Here is a 23,116-nt window from a genome sequence, read left to right as displayed (position 1 = left end):
TGTCCATGAATTAAGGGGTCTGCTTTTCTTAATCCCAGAATATTTGTCAGCTTCCATTTATTTAAGGGAGAACTGCTTGATACTGTACACTTTTGAAAATCAGACCACTTGACCACGTACATGATGCATATAACTTTCTAAATTTCGGGACCTCCTTAAAGATCTTGTTTCTAAAATCTACAACTATTATAATAAATTATCTTCAGTGGGAAATCCTTGTTTTCCAAATTCATACCTTTAAACAAGATTATTTTTGTTTTTTAGCATTTATGTTAATAACATGAAAAAAGTTGGTTTCTTAAGGGCCGTTTTAAAAACTCTTCTATTCCTAATATTGACTGAAAAGTAACTGAAGAACTGGAAAATATAAAGCATTGTATGTATTTTATTATTTTCTAGGAGGCGTGTTAAGTTCAAAAGCAAAGCGTGCCAAGTGTTCCACCCACAAACAGAGGGTTATTGTGATGCTGTATAACAAAGTTTGTGACATTGTTAGCAGTTTGTCAGAGTTGCTAGAGATACAACTCCTCACTGATACAACTATTCTTCAGGCAAGTTAAACTGGAAGAATTTCCTTCTGAAAATGTATTGTGATTCGAATATTTGACTGTCTCAGGGAATAACATTAAATGTAAACCTGATGCAATTTATTTAATCACTTCATTATTTAAATTATGTTGTTAGTGATTTAAAATATGTAATATTAATAGTAACTGGACTACATATTTTATAAGCCAACTTTAAACACAGAATAAACATTTGATTTGATTAAATCTTTATTATACTTATAAAATTAAGATTAAAAATTCAAAATAATATTATAAAATGTGTCCTTTAACTTCAGAGAGTGGGGAATATAGAATTTACCTGGGAAATAGCTTAAAATATTAATTTAGCAGAAAGAATATATATTTATAGTAATTTATTACTGTTGACAGGTATCATCAATGGGGATAACACCTTTTTTTGTAGAAAATGTCAGTGAACTCCAGTTATGCGCCATCAAACTAGTGACTGCAGTAAGTTCTTTTTAATCTCTGAACAAATTTTAAGATTAGGCTTCCTTAGAGTTTTAAAAATAAAGCTTATATAAAAGATATAGCCATTAGGCCCTCCATCTTATCTCTATACCAGTGCAGACACATGCCTTATTTTATATTACAAAACAATTAAAAGCTGTTGTGTCTTTATCTTGGTTAAGTGGTGCACTATTATTTAAAAATATTAATAAGAAAAAATGGTCCCGTCTCTTACCCTGTCTTCAGTTCTCAAAGGAATAATAGCAATATGTTTTGCGTTAAAGTATTTATAGGGATTAGTTTTTTATTTTGCATCACCGTGGTTTGAGTGTATGCAGTAGGATAAGTTGCTGGACTAGCTAGTAATTCTTCTACTTGTTATGTTTTCATTGGAAAATATGAGTGAGGGAAAATCCATGATGTAAAGTTATGGGTTGAAAACATAACATTTAAAAATATATTTTGAAATTGGAAAAATCATCTCAGAAAGTTTGCTCTTTAAGAAGCATACTTGTTTCACACTTTATCTTCCTTTGCAGGGAGAGTATATTCATTGTATAAAGGCAATACTTTTTAAACAAAAAATGATAAACTGCGCAACTTTGACTTTACTACTAGTCAAATACTATATATGAGCCAAGGACCAAAGCTTAAGAAATTAAATGGAACAGATTTCTCAGAACATGTAAAAGATATAATGTTCCACGTCATATTATGGCCATACATTAAAGTCACAGAAAAAATTGCTCACACTTTTGAAACTTTCAACATAGTTTATACCACTGTTGTTTACATTTGGCATAAATCTCTACACAACTTTTTCATTATTAGTGATAATACAATATTGTTTAGGAAGTTGTAGCTGTATTACTTAAAGAGGGAAATGTAGTGAATAATTTTGTGAAGAACTGTTGGTTTCCAAAAACATGGTCACTTGTATACATGTGGTATACATTTATTTTGTGTTCTGCAAAACATGACCAGTAATACATATTTTTAAATCCTGTACTGTTAAACAGGTTTTCTCAAGGTATGAAAAACATAGACAACTGATACTGGAAGAAATTTTCACTTCACTTGCAAGACTACCAACCAGCAAGAGAAGTTTGAGAAATTTCAGGTAATGAATGTTTAGGTCATGATGGCATTTTAAGTTATAGATTTTATGGTGCCTGTTAATGGTCTTTAAAGGACCTGCAGTTTTACAAGTTGTAGTAATTTCTTAGAGATGTATGTTTGCAGAATTGCTTGCTTGATTTGTCTTAGAAAACTTTTCACAGGCAGCAACGTGAAATAGAGGTACATCAAACAGTCTTATAGTAATGGTCTGCATTTTCCCTGTTTCCATTACAGATAGTGCTAATTCTCATATAATTATTTATGTGAGTTTCAAAGAGATGGTTATAAATGCTCACAAAAATGCCATTAGATTTCCACCTAGAAATACAAGTAAACACAATTTCTGACTTGAAAAAAAATATTTGTATATCTTTTATCATGTTCCTTCTGGATATGTGGAACCATTTCATTCCATGTACTGTTGAAATATTGTTCTAATTCTGGTAGAAAATCTGTATACCATGCTGGATATGCCATCAGGATTGTTCCTTTTGGGAACCTTCCACGTTTCCTGTCTTCTAGGAGGGAATGGGGGATACAATCCATGACACTGTTCCTTGGAGTCTGAACTACCAGGTCTTTGCATCTGGGATCCATCATAGGATAACAGGGACAGAAAACTGGGTGAATACCATGGAGGGAAGGAGTGACTGAACCAGATGCACATCACTTGTTAGTCCTCTCACTCACAGAGTAGTTACCAAATTGTCTCTGTAGGAGGAAGAATTAACTTTCCATATAAAAGGCTTAGGATATATTCCTCAAATAAGGCCGATTCCTGGGAGGATAAGGTGCTTGTATGGAGACTATGTATCTGTCTGGTTTCTCTCCTGAAATCTGCAGCAGCTTGGCTCAGTTCTGTGAAGAGGCATCTTTTTGCTGAAATTGCCACCGTATGGGGTGTATAAAAGCTGGTACTGCCCCCACTCCAGACTATTATCTTTTCAGAAAAACTTGACAGGACTAAAGAGTAAATGAAGTGCATCTGTCACCCCTCTGGTGTCCACCCAGTTTCTGTCCTTGTTACTCCCATGATGGATTCCAGATGCAAAGAGGTGGAAGCTCAGACTCCAAGAAGCAGTGTCATGCATTGTATCCCCCTTTCCTACTGGATAGATGATAGAGCAATGTTTCACAAAGTGTTTAGACTGAAGGCTTGTCCACAGACTGAATCAGGCCCATGGGACCTCACCCTCCACCTCCCTTCTCCCTCTGTCCACCCACATGCTTGGTCCTGCACAGGCAGCACCATCCCAGGCTAGTATAGTATGCTGGCCTAAGAGGGCACAGTGTGCAGTGCAGCCCCAGACCAGCTCAAGCAAGCACCACAAGAAGCACAACCCAGGACCCAGTTCTAGCAAGTGCAGTGGGCAGCATAGCATGCGACCCAGCGCAGCAAGCACTGAAAGCAGCATGCATTCTAGGCACTATGCATGGGGGATGGTCTGGCACAGCAAAAGGGATAGCACTAAGAACTGAATTAAGGGGCTCCATGGAGCCGGAGATGTTTGACACCCCTGGTGCAGATATTTGCATACATAACAGTGCAAATATTGTATGGTACCCTAATTGATAATCATTGAGATTTGAGGATATTTAGAAGGTTCCTGCACATGTCAAAAAACAAAGGGAACAATCCAGATCATGGTTATTATTTACACTTAATATAACGATAGCGAAACTAACCAGAAGTCAAGTAGTAAATAACTAAACATTTAGCACACTGAAAATGTGTTTTTCTGCCATGAAGGAAACTGGTGTGGCATTATAATAGCAGTAGTATTTTAGTATGTAGGTATTTCATATAGAGCATATTTATGTAGAATTGTTATATATCAATATTTATATACATTGATACTGGTATGTATGTCCTCTTGGGGTTCAAATAACAGTGTGCAACTGATTCAATTCACCTGTCTTGTTTAGAGCTTTTTTATTCATGCATATCTAATTGCTTCTGGCTTGACTTCTGTTACAGAATGGGCTAATATCACATATTTAGCTCTAGGATTGAAATGCAGCATTGTATACAAAGAGAGGATGAGTAGAGACACAACCTTTGATTAAATTATATCATCCAGTAATTTTCCTTGCATCTTTAAATGGGCCTATATTTCATATAAGATACTGGAGAACTGATTACTTTACTCTTTAAAAGGACATTAGCATGTTTTTTATTCTGTTTTTCTGTACCCAAAGACAACCTTAAAAATGTTTTTCCCTGAATTGTGAAATGTCTAGTTTAGTTTTTGTACGTTACCATATTTACTTGAATATAAGACCCTGATTCTAAGGTGACCCCCAATAATTTGATTCTATATATGGAAAATGTATAAATTTGTTATAATTCTCCATGCATAATATCTAATTATTAGAGGTTGTATTGAACTTGTCCCCATTCCACTGCTTCAGCATGGAAAATAAATTTCTTGGGGGGGTTGCCTCTCTGTCCCCTTTCCAGCTTCTTCCCCCTGTAGCCCCTTCTCATCAGGCCTTGCTTTCCCTGAGTACATGGAAGTGAGGGGCACATTTTGAAAACACTGATTTTGAAATAAATATGCCTGCAGTAATCTGTATATTACTATAGGTAGGTACCCATAGACTTAGTTCATCCAGAATGAATGTATTTTAACTTTTTGGAAACTACTGCAAGTTTTAGCACAAGTAATTCATGAGTACACTTCTAAGCAACACTTTTGTACCTACTTATATGTAATACAAACTATGCGTGATATTAGTCCACAGCCAAAAGTCTCATGGTTTATCATATAATTTCTTGGGCTGGGCGTCAGCAGTCAACAGTGTTTTTTAAGCGATCCCACAGCTCAGCATTGCTAAGTGTGTGTGTTTATTCCAGATACTCCACACAAAGGATCCATGTAATAATTAGCCACCCACATATGACTGGAACCAGGTGTTCTTGTCCTGACTCCTGAGATCCTCCAAAAATTTATAGCAGATGAGGTACAGGGCAGTCTGATCTGCCTTATGTCATCGAGGGGAGGGCCACACAATTCATATGCACCAGGATGAGAGGAGGTGACAGAGGGATTCTTGGTGAGCTGTTTGGGTCCCCATTTGGTGATGTTTGCCTTCATAGAAGGCTAATGAAGAAACAGGAATCATTGGAAATGTGAAAGAAAGGTGCAGCTGAGCTGTGGGAGTGAAGAGGAAGTCAAAATGTATTCAGTGTAATGGCTCACTAGGACTTTAAAAAGAGTTGGGGACTGAGCACAGTGTATACTGCCATCTCTCTTATTCAGATGCGCTGCACTATCAGTATGTTCACCCAGCATGGACTTTACAGACATGCTCTGTGTTGGCTGCATTTAGTCAACTTCATAGTTGGCTTCCATTATTGAGTACATGCTGCTTTGGGCAGTAGTTTAATGATAGATAATGTATTAAATGAAGTTTCTTTGTCTGTGAATGTAAGACGAGGGACTTCCCCCCCCCCCCCCCCCTTTTGCTGATTGGGGAAAAATACCTTATCTTGTATTCAAGTAAATAGGGTATTTCTTCTACAGTGTTTGAATAAAAAAATATAAGAGCATTAAAATAATAATAGATAATGATGGTGGTGATAATGAAAATTATCAGCTCAAAATGTCTGCAACATGCACCGTACACGATGGTCATAAATTAGTAACAGTACACTGTTTATTCTCATCAACAGGTTAAACAGTAGTGATGTTGATGGGGAGCCTATGTATATTCAAATGGTGACTGCACTTGTTCTACAACTTATTCAATGCGTTGTGCACCTACCATCAGCAGAAAAAGATTCAAATTCAGAAGAGGAGTCAAACAAAAAAGTAAGACACCTTTTAAAGAGATACACACACCGATAATTATGAAATCACACATTTATTTATGCAAATAGATGTACATATTCTTCTATGGAACAAGTTTGTAAGTAATATTTTCTGACAGTTATCCACCAAGTAATGTATTGTCTTCCATAATTGCTTGCAGAACTGAAAATGGTGATTTGGAAGTAATGTTTTCATGTTATTGTATGTTAGACAAATTGATTTTGCTTGTTTTTAGGTGGATCAAGATGTCCTTATAACTAACTCTTATGAAACAGCTATGAGAACTGCCCAGAACTTCCTTTCCATTTTCCTTAAGAAGTGAGTAGAATCATATTTTCAGTTGTGTGGTTACATTTGGTTTGTAATTGCAGTCTTAGCTCTCAGTGCCCATTATAAACTGTAATTTGACATTTAGAGTGGCAAAATTTTAGAGGAAATTTTTAGAGAGAAAAATGAAGATGTAATCAGGTAGTTTGTGAAATTTTCTCCTTATAAGTAGAATTTGCATTACTTTGATTCATTAATCTCAGTGAGAACTATTTCACAGAGCTTTGAATTTTGAACATCTTTGAGGTTCAACAGGTTATAACAGACATTAGAATTTCTTTGTCAAACTTGCAGAATGTATAAGTGCCACAGTTTGTCAGCTACTGAAGATAAATTAATGTAGTTAAAGTTTACAAGCTTTGCAAAAAATCTGGCAAAATTAGTAATTTAATTTATGAGAAATAGAAAAATGTGTAAATAAGTACTTTAACATTTTACAAGATCAGTACTTGTCTGCACATAATTTCTTATTAAATGAATTCCGCAGTTGTTTATACATTTAATAATCTGTGGTTCCTGACAGATGTTCAGTAAATGCAGGGGTGGGCTGGATCCAGCCTGCAAGACCATTCTATCTGGCCCGCAGGGCCCCTGAAAAATTTAGAAAATTAAAATTTATCTGTCCTTGGTTGCTGTCAAAGATGACAGGAACCAAGGGCAGTAGGAACCAGGGGAAGCCCTGGAGAGCTCCTGCAACAGCAGGGTCCGTCCGGCCCTGCCCCTCCAGCCGGAAGCCTCAGCAGGGCCTTCTGGCCTGGGACCATGTGCCTTCCTGGCTGCCCCAGCATGGGAAAGTCAGGTAAGGGGCAGGAGCGGGGTGGGTGACTTGCTGGTGCTGAGTGTGGGGGAAAAGCGGCCTCTTGCCTGCCCCTGCTCCCTGACCGGTGCTCCCTGCTGCAGCTGCTCGCAGCCCGTGCAGGGCTGTCTTGAGCAGGCACAGGCACATGGGCTGTGAACGGCTGCAGCGTGGGGCAGGGCTGCTTTTCCCCCATGCTCAGCAGCAGCTTGTAACTCGCCCCCGCTGCCAGCCTGGGCCCTGCAGCAGCTCCAGGCTCGCCCGTCTGGGCTGCGCATGGCAGCAGCAGTTGCGGCCCACCCCCGCTTGCCACACTGGACAGTGTTTGCTGCTGCTGCCCAGCGTGCAAGCTCCAGGCAGGCAGCAGCAGCAAACACTGCCTGGTGTGGCAAGCAGAGGGGCTGCAGCTGCTGCTGCCACAGCGTAGCCCCGACAGGCAAGCCTGGAGCCACGCGGGGCCCAGGCTGGTAGTGGGGCGAGTTACAAGCTGGTGCTGAGCACAGGGAAAAAGCTGCCCCTCGCCCAAAGCCCCTGCCCCCAGCCCGTCTGGCAGCAGCTACCCAGAGCCAGCTGCAACCAGGAGGCTGCAAACAGCTGCTGCCTCCCAGCCCTGGCCCCAACGCTTACCGACGAAAATGGCCTCATGTGCCATGCTCGGCACATGTGCCAGGGGTTGCCGACCTCTGAACTACAGAATCTGATGTCCATTCTTTCTGTGCAGACCGTAAATATACATCTTTTTTACTGTGGTGTGGAACATTAAGAAGGCCTATCTTCATTTGTCCTGCCTAGTTGAGGATGATTCTTTCTATTGATATTTCAGTTCTGTTCTGTTTTTTAGGATAATAGAAAACTGTTTTTTGATTAGCTATGTTTATATTTTGTATCATGAAACAATAATATAAAATATATTGCTAAAATAACATTTTAATTGCTTTCTTTTAAACAGGTGTGGTAGTAAGCAAGGGGAGGAGGATTACAGGCCACTGTTTGAGAACTTTATTCAAGATCTTCTTTCCACAGTCAACAAACCAGAATGGCCAGCAGCTGAGTTGCTCCTCAGCTTATTAGGAAGACTGTTGGTAAGAAACCACTGCAAAATAATTATAGTGCTCTCTTTTCATCATAAAGGAAGACTGGTTATTTTGACTTACATGATAGGATCACATCTTTGAATGTTTGTGTATAATACAAGTTGCATAATGAATTTATTATTTAATATAAAATGTTAATAATAATGTTATTATTTTAATATCCAGGTAAGATCAAGTAACACACACACAAACACAAATAAGTGGATAACATTTTATCATGTTTTTACTAGGTTCATCAATTCAGTAACAAGTCTACAGAAATGGCTTTGCGGGTGGCATCACTCGATTATCTTGGGACTGTAGCTGCAAGATTAAGGAAGGATGCAGTCTCTAGCAAAATGGATCAAGGATCCATTGCCCGAATCTTGAAACAGGTATTATGAGATGCAGTGTGATTTGGTGCCTGCATAATAATAGTGAAGTGGTTGTATTAAAAAGACTAAGTGCTGTGGTAACGTGAAGTGGCATTTGGGGAATCTGTTTTATTACCTTTCAAAGACAAACTCAGTTAAGACTTGAGTTTCAGCTTGCTTCTTTCAACCTCATATATTATCTTTAGTAATAAAAGTTTTGTTGGCCATGTTAGGCCTGCAGTTATATCTGTGAAACCAGGAATGACTGTTGCGTGGATTGGAGCTACAGAACACTTTTCTTGAAAGGCTAATGCTTGCAAAAAAATAGAATTCACCCCATTGTTTTTACCTAAGAAGTATAAAAATGGTGCAGAAATGACTAGTCATTAATTAGTAGACTTGTTTGACTACACAAAAAGAGTAATCTGTGAGTGAGTTGATACCACTTTTAGATAGATTTTAGAGAATTAAACTAATAGCTGTAGGTTCAATTCTTATATTTCTCCGCACTCACAGGACTTTTTGGAACTGTTTATTTAGAGGACATGTGCATATTGATGTTACTGATCCGAAGTACATCCGGTTTTGTGAGGGATGCAGCAGCTATCAGTACAGATTGCAAGAATATTCTCAAAATATAGAGAGAGGCTGTCTTTAAAATGTGGAAGGATTTGTATCTTTTTCTACCTGGTCCTGTTCATAGTTAAAAGCTGCCATTCAAACTGATGAGTAATGCCAATTTCACTCCCAAACTTGGGGATCAGCAGTCTGAAATTGATTTTTAACTTCACAGGAGAATGAATGAAGACGTTAAACACCTTTAGATTCTTTGGAAATTCTTGAGAATGAAGAACATTTATCCCCTTTCAGGACCAGAACTCAAAGCAGAATCCCTCTCACTGAGCCACCTTTTCTTTATTTGGCCTTCAGGCTGTCTAGTGGTTCAACCTTTAAAAAGAGGGCTATAGAGACCTATGGGCAGGACTTAGCCCAAGGTTTGACATGCTTTTAGATCCATCTTTTAGTCCAACCCCCTGCTCAAAGCAGGATAATCCCTGCATAAATCCTCCTAGACCAGTGGTGCCCAACCTTTTTGCCCCATGGGCCAGATGAACAGCGTCAGGTTGGTCTACAGGCCAGATCTGATCCATGGGCCCTATCTTGTGTTTGGAGTGGCAACAAGTGCGAGTGGGGTCTGATCCTGGCACAGGGCCTAATCCTGCTATATGAGGGTTTGAAATTTGGCAGAGGGGGTAGCGGTGACAGTGTTAATTGCCACCATTCCCCTGTTGACAAAATTCTGGAACTGTGGGTTGGGTGGAGTGAGGGCAAGCATTGAGCACCCTTGTCCTAGACCATTGTTTGTCTAACCTGTTATTAAAACTTTTGAGGTGGGGGATTCCACATCCTCTCTAGGTAGTCTTTTATAATGCTTAACAGCCCTCATAGTGAGAAAGTTCTTTCTAATATCCAATCTGAATTTTCGTATAATATAAGAACGTTGTTCCTTGTCCTGTCTCCTACAGCTACAGAGAATAGTTTATTGCCATCCTCTGTATAACCACCCTTCACATATTTGAAGACTGTTACGATTTCCACTCAACCTTTTGTTCTTCAGGCTAAATAATCCCTGTTTTTTCAGCCTTTCCTCTTAAGTCCCATTTCCTAGAATTTATTCACCTTTGTTGCTCAGTCTAATTTGTCCATGTCTTTTTTTTGAAGTGCAGTTCCCAAAATTGTCTACAGTGTCTGTGAACAACACATGTAATGTTGAATATAAGCTTCCTTGATTAGACCATGTGTTTAAGACTTTTGTAATTACGTGCATTTTTTGAATAACCAACAAAAGTATGCACTTATATATTATTTTAATGGGTTTGTATGCATTTGTGTGTGGATTTTATAGCCATATTTGCAGCTCTGAAATATTATCTCATGATTACATATTTATTGCAGGTTTCAGGAGAGGATGAGATCCAACAGCTGCAAAAGGCATTGCTGGATTATTTGGATGAAAACACAGAGACAGATGCATCATTAGTGGTAAATTTCAGTTTTCTAGAGTTAAATATATATAAATATCACTTAATCAAAAGGTTATTTATTAAGTCACTTGTTTCTGAAACAAGCCTACTGTGGTTACACACCACCCACTCCTAAGTGGAACTCTTAGACCTATACTACCAGATCTCCATCCTTGTACTTAGAGTTGACCTGAAAATATTTCAATTTTAGGTTGTTTTCGTTACCTTCGGTATCCAGCTAATGTGGTAGATGATTCATCTAGACCAGGGGTGCTCAACCCTCAGCCCGTGGACCAGTTTCAGGCCATGGAACTATGTAATCCCGGTATCCCCACAGGTCCAGAAATGTGGTGGTGGGGAAATGGTTGCAGTTCACACTGTCATTTCCCCCCACCTCCTGCTGCCAAATTTCCTAGTCCTATGCAGCTGGAATGGCCCTGGCCAAGCCCGCCTCATGCAAAGGGATTGCGTCCAGCTGGACCAAGTTGGGGCCTGAAGCAGCTACATGGAAACAGATGAGCTGGGGCCTGATGCACCCACACATAAACAGCCTGCCTGGAGCTTGATGCAGCCACATGGAAGTGGCCCCCAGTCAGGCTGTTCCTGTGTGGTTGTGTTGGGCCCTGGCTAGGATCCTGCTGGACTCTACATGCTGGAATGGGCCCATGGACTGGATCCTGCCTGTGGACAGAATGGGCACTGCTCATCCAGCCCACAGGCTGAAAAGGTTGGGCACCACTGACCTAGACTGTATTAAGAAATCGTTCAGGAATGCCACGTAGACTTCGATATAAATTATTTAACATATTTCTTTTTCATCTTCAAAGTCATAAAAGGAAGTGTTGAATAGTATTCAGCCCAGTGCTGATATATGCCTTGGTTCAACGTAACTTCCTTTCACCCTGGAAAGGAACAGTTAATAATCCCCCTTTTGTTCATTTTTCTCTGGCGACCTTGTTGCACCTCTCCAGTTTTCCAGGAAGTTTTATATAGCACAGTGGTTCCGTGACACAACAATGGAGACAGAGAAAGCAATGAAATCTCAGAAGGATGATGAAGCATCTGAAGGAACTCACCATGCCAAGGATGTTGAGGCAACAGGACAAATAATGCACAGAGCAGAAAGTCGTAAAAAATTTCTTCGTACCATCATTAAAACTGCACCATCTCAATTCAGTACATTAAAGTAAGTTTTTCAGCAATTCTTGGTTTTATTTATTAGTTAATTGTAAATTTGACTTGCATGCATTCTTCTTTCTTAATAAGTAAATCTCAAGAATTTTTTAACTTTGTTTCAGGATGAATTCTGATACTGTGGACTATGAAGATGCTTGCTTGATTGTTCGCTACTTGGCCTCTATGAGGCCGTTTGCCCAGAGCTTCGATATTTATTTGACACAGGTAAACTGTGCCAGAAGTCTTAATACAGTGAAATACAGTTGGTTTCCTGATTCCAAACACTTATGGGGTAGTGTGCAATATCTGTTCATTTTTGAGCACAGGTATTTAATAGGCCATGATAACACCACATGCTTTCATATTCTTTTTAGATACCATAAGTGTTTGTTTTTTGTTCTCCTGCATGAATTTCACATATACCATATTGTACATAATATATTGTTTTCTTTGTGCATATACAAAAGCTTATCAAATTAGATGGACATAATAAAAAAACTACAAAATGCTGAAACTTTTCACAATTTGATTGAAGATGCATGCTTAATTACCTCATAAACATATCTGAATGGATCATTCATACAGCTGTTTAAATTCAAAGTTGAAAACACAAACTAGCTTGATCATTTGTCTGCATTGCATGATGTTGTCATGCTGGTGGTCATTGTTTTATAAGATGACGTCAATGTTCCTGCTTTATGGCTGTGATTAACAAGCACTGGCACCGGCTTATTAACCTGGTGACATGTTTAGACCTCAGGTGATGCTTTAGATAGAAGACTTTACTTTTCTTAGGTCCACTTACAGAGCACCCTTAAATTTGCGATGCACAATCCTGCTCTCCTGTCTTGGAGGCAAGAACTGCAGTGAAAACTGTATGTGGATACAAAAATCAGAGCTTAAAATGAAGGGATGGACCCATATAAACCAATCTTGTGGTTATTGCATATTGCAGCGAGGGAGAATTCAGGCTTAAACATCAGAGCTGGGAAAGCATCACTTGCATGCACCCCCTTGCTCTTGGAAAGATTGTATTAGATTTTTGATAGACAATTTTTCTCATATTACTTTGAATTATTCATATTATCCTGCTACATTTTTATTTGCATTTAAGATTGGCCACTACTTTCAAAAGGGAACTAAAATGTAATTTTTGTTTTCTTATTAGATTCTACGTGTACTTGGTGAAAATGCAATTGCTGTTCGAACAAAAGCCATGAAGTGTTTGTCTGAGGTTGTTGCTGTAGACCCCAGCATTCTAGCCAGGGTAAAAAAAGGGAACTACCTGTAATGTATATACTTACTTTAATTCATGCTTAAAAGAGATTCTGTTTTTCTTACTTTACGCTTCCCTTCTACTTCGTTCCTTTTAGCTGGATATGCAGCGAGGTGTTCATGGACGGTTAATGGATAATTCCACTAGTGTACGAGAAGCAGCTGTGGAGTTGCTTGGCCGGTTTGTGCTCTGTCGCCCTCAGCTTGCTGAACAGTATTATGACATGCTGATTGAGCGAATACTGGTAGGTCACTTCTAAAATCAGTTTATTATAAACACATTTTCTATTTATAATTCTATTGCAAAATATCTTAATTCCTGAGCAAATTATCTTTTATGATATCTGTTGAGAATCATAAACAAAAATTATGCTCATCAGGCCAAATTTGTAAAATACAACACTTTATTTTTTATCAGATTATAGTGAGTAATTAGATGCAAGTATATATAACACCATTTATAAAGAGGTAATCAGGCCACACTCAGGTTCTGTTCATCAGTCAGTATTGCTTAGCCTTCTCTGAAGACTGAGTATGACCAATGTTGAGGCAGCATACTGGTGTAACCTGGTGTGGAGTAACCTTCCAGACAGTGTATTTGCTGATTAAATTCATATTACATATACCTAAAAATGAATTGGTCAGAAGCTAGTCTCTGAGATGCAAATCCAATGTGTACCTTGTAAGAAACACAGTTGTAAGCTATTACATTCTGCAGTATTTGACATTTTTTAAAAATCTTCAGTCACATCCCAAATATGCCACACCACATTGCAGAAATCCAGGAAGTGGAGACAAAAAGCCATGGATAATTTGGGCAGTGCCTTGAGTTGTAAAACAATAGTTCTGCCTCCTGACTACGTGCAGATTTGGAGGGAGCAAAAATACTCTTGCTAAACCTGTTACATGAATGTTGAGAAGCGGGCAGGAATTTAAGAGAGTCTTCCAGCTGCAAACCTAAGTAACAAAGGATGGGAAAACTCCCTCAATTGAAAAGTTGGATCATTTCTATTCTTTATTTTAGTTACTTTTATGACTATTACCTTCGTCTGGTCTGAGAATTTCATCTATGTAGGGTTCTTTTAGACCTTGAAGAGTTGCACTTTGAAGCTGGCGAAATAGAGATTTAGAAGTAGGAGTGATCTACATTCTGTTGTAGCCTACACCATCTCATGACCTTTGCCTTATTTACATGATGACTAGAAAAGAGCTTGCTCTACTCCATTTAGGGAAAAAGACTTCAATCCTAATGATTTAAAATTGGAAAGTGTCAGATGATTGTTTATTGGCATCATATTGTATTCTAACGTAAATCAGATACATTTGTTACATTGTCTCTGGAAAGTAACCTAAAATATTGTGATTTACAGTGTAGATGTGTGGTGACCTCTTGATTGTACTCCTTTACTGCAACGTGGGATGTGTTCTTCAGTGTCAACTGACTGTTGTACAAGATGGCTAGAAAAGGAAGGGAGTGAGTGGTATCTCTGTTAAGGTGTAGAATTTATGACGTTCTGAAGGGATTTTAGCTCTCAGTAGTGAGTAAATTCCCTCTTCTGAGGGAGAGAGTGTAGCTTGAAGTAATATATCATTATTCTTAGGACTCCAACCATGCTGTAGTTGTTGTATTTTCAAGTCAAGTTTGCCACATTTTAATTAGTATTAATCTATACCTCTGTATTTTCAAGCATGTTTTTCGTTTCTTACCAGGATACTGGTATCAGTGTCAGAAAGAGAGTCATAAAGATTTTAAGGGACATCTGCATTGAACAACCAACATTTCCCAAGATTACAGAGATGTGTGTGAAAATGATTCGAAGAGTCAATGATGAAGAGGGCATTAAGGTAGGGCAGGTGTTTTTTTCCCTCCAAGTTACTTATTTTTCTACCTTTTCTTATTTTGATATATAACAAGTCAAAAAACTTTTTTCTTAAAAGCATTTGGAGCCCTTTAACATAAATGTGGGGATTTTTTGGCTTTGAAAATTTAATGGAAAACTTTCAAAAGTAAATGGTTTTGCTAGCTAGGTTACTGCCAGACATATATTACATTTGCTTACTCTCCATGTTTCCTTAAATTAAGATGTTTAAAAAATTAAATTTATTTTAGACAATTTTTCCATTTGAAAATATTATCTGTGTTCCAGGTCTCTGTATGTATGTATGTCTGTTTATTGAAATAAATAAGATAACCAGCAAAAATATAATATCATTATTTAATTTGCAAAGTCAGACATTGAAATGTTAGGAAATACCGCCCTCATATGTTCTTTGCCACCTTAGCTCTTTATTCTTTGTTAATCCGTTTTGTACACTGAACAAAGCAGCAGTCTCTTGAAAACAGTATGTGATCATATAATTTTAGATTATCAATGTTTTTGCATAATGGGGTAGGATTTAGGTTGGATGGACAACTGGCATTTGCTGACTTGAGTGTTTGTCTTTACAGCATAATTATCCCCAGGCCATATATTAAAGGCCTGGTGCAATCAATGGAGTGCAAAGGTTACAAAAATATTCTTTACGAACAGTGTTAAGGAACCTTAAGTATGGAGATTGCGTCCATATCCTCCTATAAAACACTTAATAATTCCTACCAAATACAAGCAAGAATTTTCACTGAAATGTGTGACATCCTTTCATATGTGAAGGGCAGTTAGTTGAATAAATTAGTTCTTTCTTTTCTGTATAAGTGAATTTTTGTATTTTTCACCAAGGGGGGTCCGGTATTGATTTCTGTGTAGTGTGGATTTCCAATCTTCATGTATGACTTATCCAAGCATCCTGTCAGGCAAGGTGATCTCAAATGCAGTATGAAAATTTCTGATAACACAGGCCTAGTCTGAAATTCAGTTTTTAAGGTAGCAGATATAGGTCTTGCTTAGTAAGCGTCTTTCTAGAAGGCTTCAGCCAACTTAAGATAGTTCTGTGTAAAATGGCATGTTATTCAGGATGTACAGGAAATAATATGGACCTAAGTGTATATCAGCAAAAGGTTAAATATCTGTGACAACTTTTTTCTTTTCAGAAACTGGTGAACGAGACATTCCAGAAGCTCTGGTTTACTCCAACTCCACACAATGACAAAGAAGCCATGACCAGGAAAATATTAAACATCACTGATGTGGTATGCCTTACATATTTTGAATTGAGGCACATGCATCACTTTGTTAGGATTTTGTAACAGCTTTTAAAATAATTTCAATTATAATCAAGTCACTGAAAAATGTGACAGTTTTAAAATCTAGTATTTTTAGTAACAATTGCTGTTGCATCTGACAAGAAAGGCTTCTAGAAAAAAGTACTCATCAGTGTGTTGGCAGTGAAAATGGGTCTCACATTATATTTGAATTTAATAAAGTATATTCATGTAAGCTTAACAAAAATCTTGTCCCAATACTTAGCTTTAGCCTGAGTTTGATATGATAGTTACCTTTCAAATTCAGTGGATACTTCAGATGTAGGAAAAGTTGTTCTTCAACATATAGGTTTTGGAAGCACCTGTAATATGATAAATACTACTGAAATATAGCTTTCAATTCAGATGTCCTGATATCTTGTAATTGGGATAATTTTAGTAAAATAGAAGAAAAGACTTTGTTCTACTTTAAATTGTATTCTGTATTGTGATACTTTAATTGCCTTTCTATTCAAATTTTTATTAATGTTAATATTGCAAATACTCTTTCTTAGGTTGCAGCTTGTAGAGATACAGGATATGACTGGTTTGAACAACTTCTTCAAAATGTAAGTAGTGACTATTAAAACCTATTTTACTAGTATCAAGAAATCTCAACAGCTTTCTAAAACCTAGCATTAAAATGCAACTTCAGAAACTTCTAATGCAGCCTTTCACAAAAGACAGAGTTCATTCTTATTATTTTTCTAATTGAAAAATCAACTTTTTTATTAAAGTGATTGTTAGTAGGTTTCTTTTGCTGCTGCTTTTGTCTCTAGCTCTTAACTTCATATGTTTGAAAGCCTAATTATTTAATAGCTACTTAAGAATGAACTTGGAACCTAACCCTGGAGCCTGTAATAATAAGGAACTATCACACCTCCGTAGATGTAATTTATTTACTTGCCATAGAAATGAAATGTGCTTATAAATGAAAGTATATGTAGTTTGGGTAACCAGCATGGGAAGAGAAAAGGCCATGAAACAATGTCCATCACTTTCTAAAATTCTGCAATGCTGTATTTCATTTGGTACTTTTCAGTTATGTTAGAATAAATTAGTCAACTATCTATAATCTATCATTTTCTTAATCTAATTTTTAAATACAAAACAACTTCAACACTGGGACTTCTATGCAGCATGTTGTCCTGTCCTGCAGTGAAATATGAATAATTCTATTACCAGTGAATATTTATTGTAGTTAAGGGGAGTAAGAAAAATAAGTGAAAACATGATAATACAGTGCCAGGGTAGCAACTCATATTTGCAGACAGGGAGCAAGGACAACATAAAAATATAATTTAGGTATTAGGACGTGAACTAAACAATAGTGAGAAAAGACAAGGGTAAGAGAAAAGTCTTTGAACCTTTTCTTAACTCAGGGAGATATGTCCTCTCATTAAATTTTGCAGATGAACTATGCTTACTTCCAAATCCGTTTAGTTAAAAGAATAAATTTGTCTGTTCCTTGGTACCTTTTGTCTGACTCAAATTTTAAACTTGTTTTTGTTACCTTTTTTTATGAAAATATTTAACTTTTTGTTTCCAGCTAATATTTTTCAGAGGTTTATAGGGAGAACATGGATAAATTATAGCATGGATAAATAAATAGCTGTAATTCTTATTTATCTGTGGTAATCATTATAAAACAGACTTTACTAACTAAGTACTAATTATGGGACAGTTCAGTGTATTGCTCTTGAATGTCACTTCTTAGTTGTCTGCTGTTTTTCTCTCTGCTGTAGCTGTTGAAGTCAGAAGAGGATGCTTCATATAAACCTGTGAAGAAAGCCTGTACTCAGCTTGTTGATAATCTGGTTGAGCACATTCTTAAATATGAGGAATCTCTAGCAGGTAATGTAGTTATGTGCAGTCCAGTCATATAATTGCATTACTATGTTCATATCAAATTGTACAGTAAAGTTTGCCAAAATTTTGTCATTTCTTGTAAGAAAACTAATAATGGATTCAGGTAGTGTCCCAAGACATTTAAATTAAAACTTTTTAATGTTTAGATGAATTTTGAAGTGCTGTTATAATAAAACTTTCCTTTGTTGCTGGAAAAAGATGCAGCTCTTCTTTGTTTCTTCATTAAAGTTTTTCTAATGCTGCTGGTTCCTGATTGTTATCACACTGGAGAAATAAAATGTCATTTAATGTATAGCAAGAGTAAACAGCTAGAAGCTAAAAGCAACTAATTCATATTAGGGATGATGTTCACATTCTAATAGTGAGTATGAGTTAAACGGTCATGTAAACTATCAAGGGACAATGATGGATTCTCCATCTTGGTTTTTTTCAAATCAAGACTGCATTTTTCTGAAAGAAATCATATTTTTTTCTAACAAAGCTGTTAGACTCAAGACTGGAAGAAATATAGTGGTCAGTGATAGATAAGATCAGACAAAACCAAATAATGGTCTTGGATGACCTTATACTGTGTTAAGATCTGCTGTATAGTAAAGTGCTTTTTATAGCCACACGTTTAAAGCAATGAATGCTTTATGTAGCACTTTTTACCTAGTAAAATGCCATATAGATCAGATTTTAAGAAATGTCTTACACATCGCGACTATTTAAAACCTCATAAATATTTGAGTTGGTGAAATTACTTCCATATTCCAAGTAGGGGTCACTCAGTTTAGCATTTCGTACAAAAGAAAATTAAATTTTTTTATTTGCATTTATGGTTTATACATATTGTGCATAAAAAGGCTTGATTATTTTTTATACTAAATTTTATGTCGGAAAAAATAAATTATACATTTATTTTCCTCTATATTTTTTATGATCATCAGAGTTTATAGATGACAGATTATCTAAATATTATAATATATCCAATACAGCTGGCATCTTTTTAACACTATTTAAGATAGTAAAAAGTTTTGCTTTGCTAGAATTACAATTCATGCTTTTGTTTAAATACTAGCTGTAGTAACAGCTATATATAGATCATTAAGGCAGTTTTAGGGCCTGACAATATTTACAGTGCTTCAATTTACATTAGCTTTTTACACCTTTATAAATTACACTAGGATCTGGAACTGATAGAGTAGTTTATCCCACTCTGGGGGCTTGGTCTAAATAAGCATTGGGGCTACAGACTAGAGATTTGGTTACCTTTATAGTCTGAAGGGAACAGATAGGAGCATTGAAGTAGAGGATACAAGCTTTCTTCCCTGTAGCATCACTGTTTGCTGCCTTCCATGACTGCCTCACTCAGCAGACTCCAAAGGGATATAGTGATTCATTATAGTTATATAGAGCTCTGTCTTTTCAAAAGCACAAATAATACTTTTGCAGCCATTGCCAAAACAATTTGGATAAGTATCCCCACTATAGAGAGGGAAAAGCAGGCACAGAGATTTGTGTAGGAGATACTTGCCAAACTATGGTATGTGGAATTAGACTTGGATTTTAATGCAAGCATTACCACTGAATCTGTGGGCCCCAGGTAGGCATTAAAGTAATGGCATGATTGGGATCTGAGGAATTTTATGCCCCATCCCAAACAGCCCCCATCTTGCCATACCAGACATTCCTAGAAAGATGCTCAATGTTTGGGATGGGGCATAAAATTTCTCAGATCCCATTTGTGCACTGGGGCTATCTCCAGTCTGATCCCCAGAGCCAGTTTGAAAGCTGAGGACAGGAATGAAACCTGGAAAAAGAGCAGACAGTAGGCACTTTGAAGTATCAGCTGCAAGGGTTTTAAGGTTCCCTGTGGCAAGGGATCCACCTGTCCCACAGTTCATCCTAGCCCAATTCCAACAACCAGCAATTGAGACCAGGGCAGCCCCAGGCAGGCTGCAGATCCAGGGTGACCCAGGTCCCAATGCTGACAATCAGGTGATTGTTGGCATTGATCTAATATGGCATACCACACATTCAGTTTACGGTGCCATACAAACCAGGCATAAAGATGTTCCACATTTTATGTTCCATTTTACATGGAACATCTTTGTGGGTTGTTTACCATTTTATGGTGCTAGAAATTGGCTGAACATGTGGTGTGTTGCTATTTATGATGCAATTAACATGCTAATTGTGCCATAAATGTCACATGTGCCAGAAGCCTTGTTCTTAAACAAATCTTTTCTGAAACTACATTTCTGTACCTATAAAATGGGAATGATGTATCTGCCTGAAATGGATTGTGGTACATAATGTTGATAAAGTGTATTAAAATCTTAGGATGATTTTGAGGTATTTGGTATATGGCCAAAATACAACCAGTTACTGACTTCTGGCCGACAAAATCATATTATTTCATGACCCTGACAGATAACATTTGGGGTACAGGCAAACTTTTTATCCACTAGATAGAAGAAGGAGATGTTGCTCAGGAGCATGCATCAGCAGTTACAGTATTCTGGAGTAATGAATGTTTGACTGGATCATCCTAACTTTGACCCTGAATAAAGCAAGGTTAAAGTTGGAATGGTTTTGCTACAAGTCTTTCACTACATAATCATGTAGACATAATAGCTGCATTGTTGTAACAGCTTTTATTAGTATACTTTGATGTAGCCATAATTGTTACATCTGTCTATACCCTTCATTTAGGAGCAAAGTAGCTATCTTAGTAGGAAGTGATTATAAATGCAGAAGTTGAAAAGTTTGCAGGGGGCTTTAACAAAGCATTGAGGTCTATATTTGAATAAAATTTTTGGTGCTTTAAAAATAAAACAAAATTATATATTTTTTTTCTTCTTACGAACTAAAGTTTTATTTATATAATTCTGTCTTATAGTCAGAAATCATTTTCTAGGTTTCTGGCCTAGGACAAGTAAACAATTTAAAACTTAATGAAATCGTGAAGCTTTTTTACTTGTTATTTTACATATTTTCTTGTCTTTAATCTGGTAATTCAGTTTTCTTATCTAATGAAAATTTACGTGCCATTTTTGAAGAATACTTTATCACTAAAATTTGTTCTTCTACACCATATGTATTTACTCTCTCTATTGACTAGACAGTACTTGTATTAAATATACTTAATGCATTTTTTAATTTTTTCAGACTCGGACAACAAAGGTGTGAATTCCGGTCGCTTGGTAGCTTGCATAACCACTTTGTTCTTATTCAGCAAAATCAGGCCCCAGCTAATGGTCAAACATGCCATGACAATGCAGCCATACCTTACCACTAAATGTAGTGTAAGTAGAGGAAATTGTAGTAATCTTTCACCTAAATAAATCTGAATATCAAGGGTTATTTTCTATGTATGATTAAATTGAGGACAGGAGTAAAAAGCAGCAAAAATATTTCCACCATCTTGCCTTATTCTAGCCTGAAGATAGAGACAAAACTTAGTGATTTTTTTTTTTCTCCCCACCCTGCTCTCCCACTACCAGATCTCTAGCAGAATTTTTTTTTTCAAAATTTGGCATGGCCAAAAATTTGCCAATAAGCTTTCTTAGTTTCTATCTAGAAGTAAACCTCAAAGATTTTCTTATAAATTAAAAAATCCTATTTGTGTAGTTTTTAAGAAGTCAATAAATAGCAGTGTGTTTTATTTAAAATGCATCTAGCATTATGTCTTAATATTATTACATTCTGGTTATACTCATTCTTAAGCAAAAATCCATACATTAGTTCTTCAAACAACTGTTTCCCCTTAACGTCTAAATCGCTTATGCAGTGGTCTTTCTAAAAAATAGCGGTTTAACTGTACCTGTATAGCTTCTTAATTTTGACCTTTCTTCCCTAGTTCTGATGTTTCCAGTAATCGCAAATATATAATTAGTTTAATATTTTAATAACCCGTAGTTAGATTTAGTCATGCCACCACAGCTATCTTTTACCCTCAATACTAAAATCTCAGTTTTGTCAGTTTTTCATCCTGTTTGAATTTTTTTTTCATTCCAGTTACCTTTGCATTAAATATGCATTGCTGCTTATGATAGCAAATTAACAGGAACCCACTGTGAATGTTGCTGCTTCTGTTTTCATTTAAGTTCCTGTGATGAAATTCTTGCCCCATATTTAACTATTTTTTGTGAATATATCCCATTTAAAGATATTACTAAGTTAGGCTATTACTATTATACAAATATACAATCTAAACTCTGTTCCCTAAACTTTCATACATACTTTTCCTAAAATAAAACTGGTATGTTATACCCAAAACATTAACTTCATACCTTACAGAGAAATTGGATTTTTGTATGTGTATATTTTTATTAAAATGTTTGGATTAATCATTATTCTATCAGATCTCAAATAACATTAGTTCATTAGATAGGACTATAACAAAAATTTTAATACTTTTAAATGTTATCCTAACAGACACAGAATGATTTCATGGTGATCTGTAATGTTGCAAAAATCTTGGAGCTGGTAGTGCCACTAATGGAACATCCCAGTGAAACCTTCCTTGCCACTATTGAGGAAGATCTCATGAAACTCATCATCAAATATGGCATGACAGTAAGATTTAGTTTCTACTATTCTGTGTTTTGATTCAGTTAATGAATATATGTTCTAAAATAAAAGCATTAAAATTTCTTCACTATTAACATATTTTAAAACCAGGTGGCTGTAATGGTGGTATGAATGAATGATTTTGGGCTTAAAGTTCATTTAACTACTTTAATGATAATGTGCATGCACTGAGATTTTTCATGGCAGTCTACCGTTAAGTTTGATAGATGTTATGCATCTATATCCATGGACTGTCTGAAAATCTCAATTCTGACTCCTAAGTAAATGATAATATATGTTTCTATTCTGTCTTATTTTCAGGTTGTGCAACACTGTGTGAGCTGTCTTGGGGCTGTTGTAAACAAGGTTACTCAAAATTATAAATTTGTGTGGGCTTGTTTTAATAGGTACTATGGTAAGTTAAATATCAGAATACATAATTTTCAATCTTTTAAAAGTTGCGTGTGTCATTTTAAGGTTGCAGTATTTGGCATATTAATCATTTTCTCTCTCT

General features: G+C 36.6%; 1 protein-coding gene across 4 annotated transcripts in view; it reads left to right on the top strand.

The window, feature by feature from the left end:
* Positions 1-23,116, top strand: part of NIPBL (NIPBL cohesin loading factor) — a 218,838-nt gene that overhangs the window by 178,238 nt on the left and 17,484 nt on the right. For all 4 annotated transcript variants that reach the window (XM_019495976.2, XM_019495977.2, XM_014593996.3 and 1 more), the window contains 19 exons: positions 400-551; positions 939-1,019; positions 2,039-2,139; positions 5,815-5,953; positions 6,189-6,271; positions 8,026-8,158; positions 8,401-8,544; positions 10,480-10,566; positions 11,519-11,733; positions 11,846-11,948; positions 12,892-12,990; positions 13,097-13,243; positions 14,709-14,843; positions 16,027-16,125; positions 16,692-16,745; positions 17,922-18,030; positions 21,199-21,335; positions 22,468-22,608; positions 22,924-23,017. In XM_019495976.2, coding sequence (XP_019351521.1) covers positions 400-551; positions 939-1,019; positions 2,039-2,139; positions 5,815-5,953; positions 6,189-6,271; positions 8,026-8,158; positions 8,401-8,544; positions 10,480-10,566; positions 11,519-11,733; positions 11,846-11,948; positions 12,892-12,990; positions 13,097-13,243; positions 14,709-14,843; positions 16,027-16,125; positions 16,692-16,745; positions 17,922-18,030; positions 21,199-21,335; positions 22,468-22,608; positions 22,924-23,017 — 2,253 coding nt within the window. The remainder of the gene's footprint in view (positions 1-399; positions 552-938; positions 1,020-2,038; positions 2,140-5,814; positions 5,954-6,188; positions 6,272-8,025; positions 8,159-8,400; positions 8,545-10,479; positions 10,567-11,518; positions 11,734-11,845; positions 11,949-12,891; positions 12,991-13,096; positions 13,244-14,708; positions 14,844-16,026; positions 16,126-16,691; positions 16,746-17,921; positions 18,031-21,198; positions 21,336-22,467; positions 22,609-22,923; positions 23,018-23,116) is intronic.

Source organism: Alligator mississippiensis, chromosome 3, assembly GCF_030867095.1.
Source record: "Alligator mississippiensis isolate rAllMis1 chromosome 3, rAllMis1, whole genome shotgun sequence".
Classification (NCBI taxonomy): domain Eukaryota; kingdom Metazoa; phylum Chordata; order Crocodylia; family Alligatoridae; genus Alligator; species Alligator mississippiensis.
The sequence above is the reverse complement of the archived record's forward strand: the minus strand, read 5'-3'. Positions and strand labels throughout refer to the sequence as shown.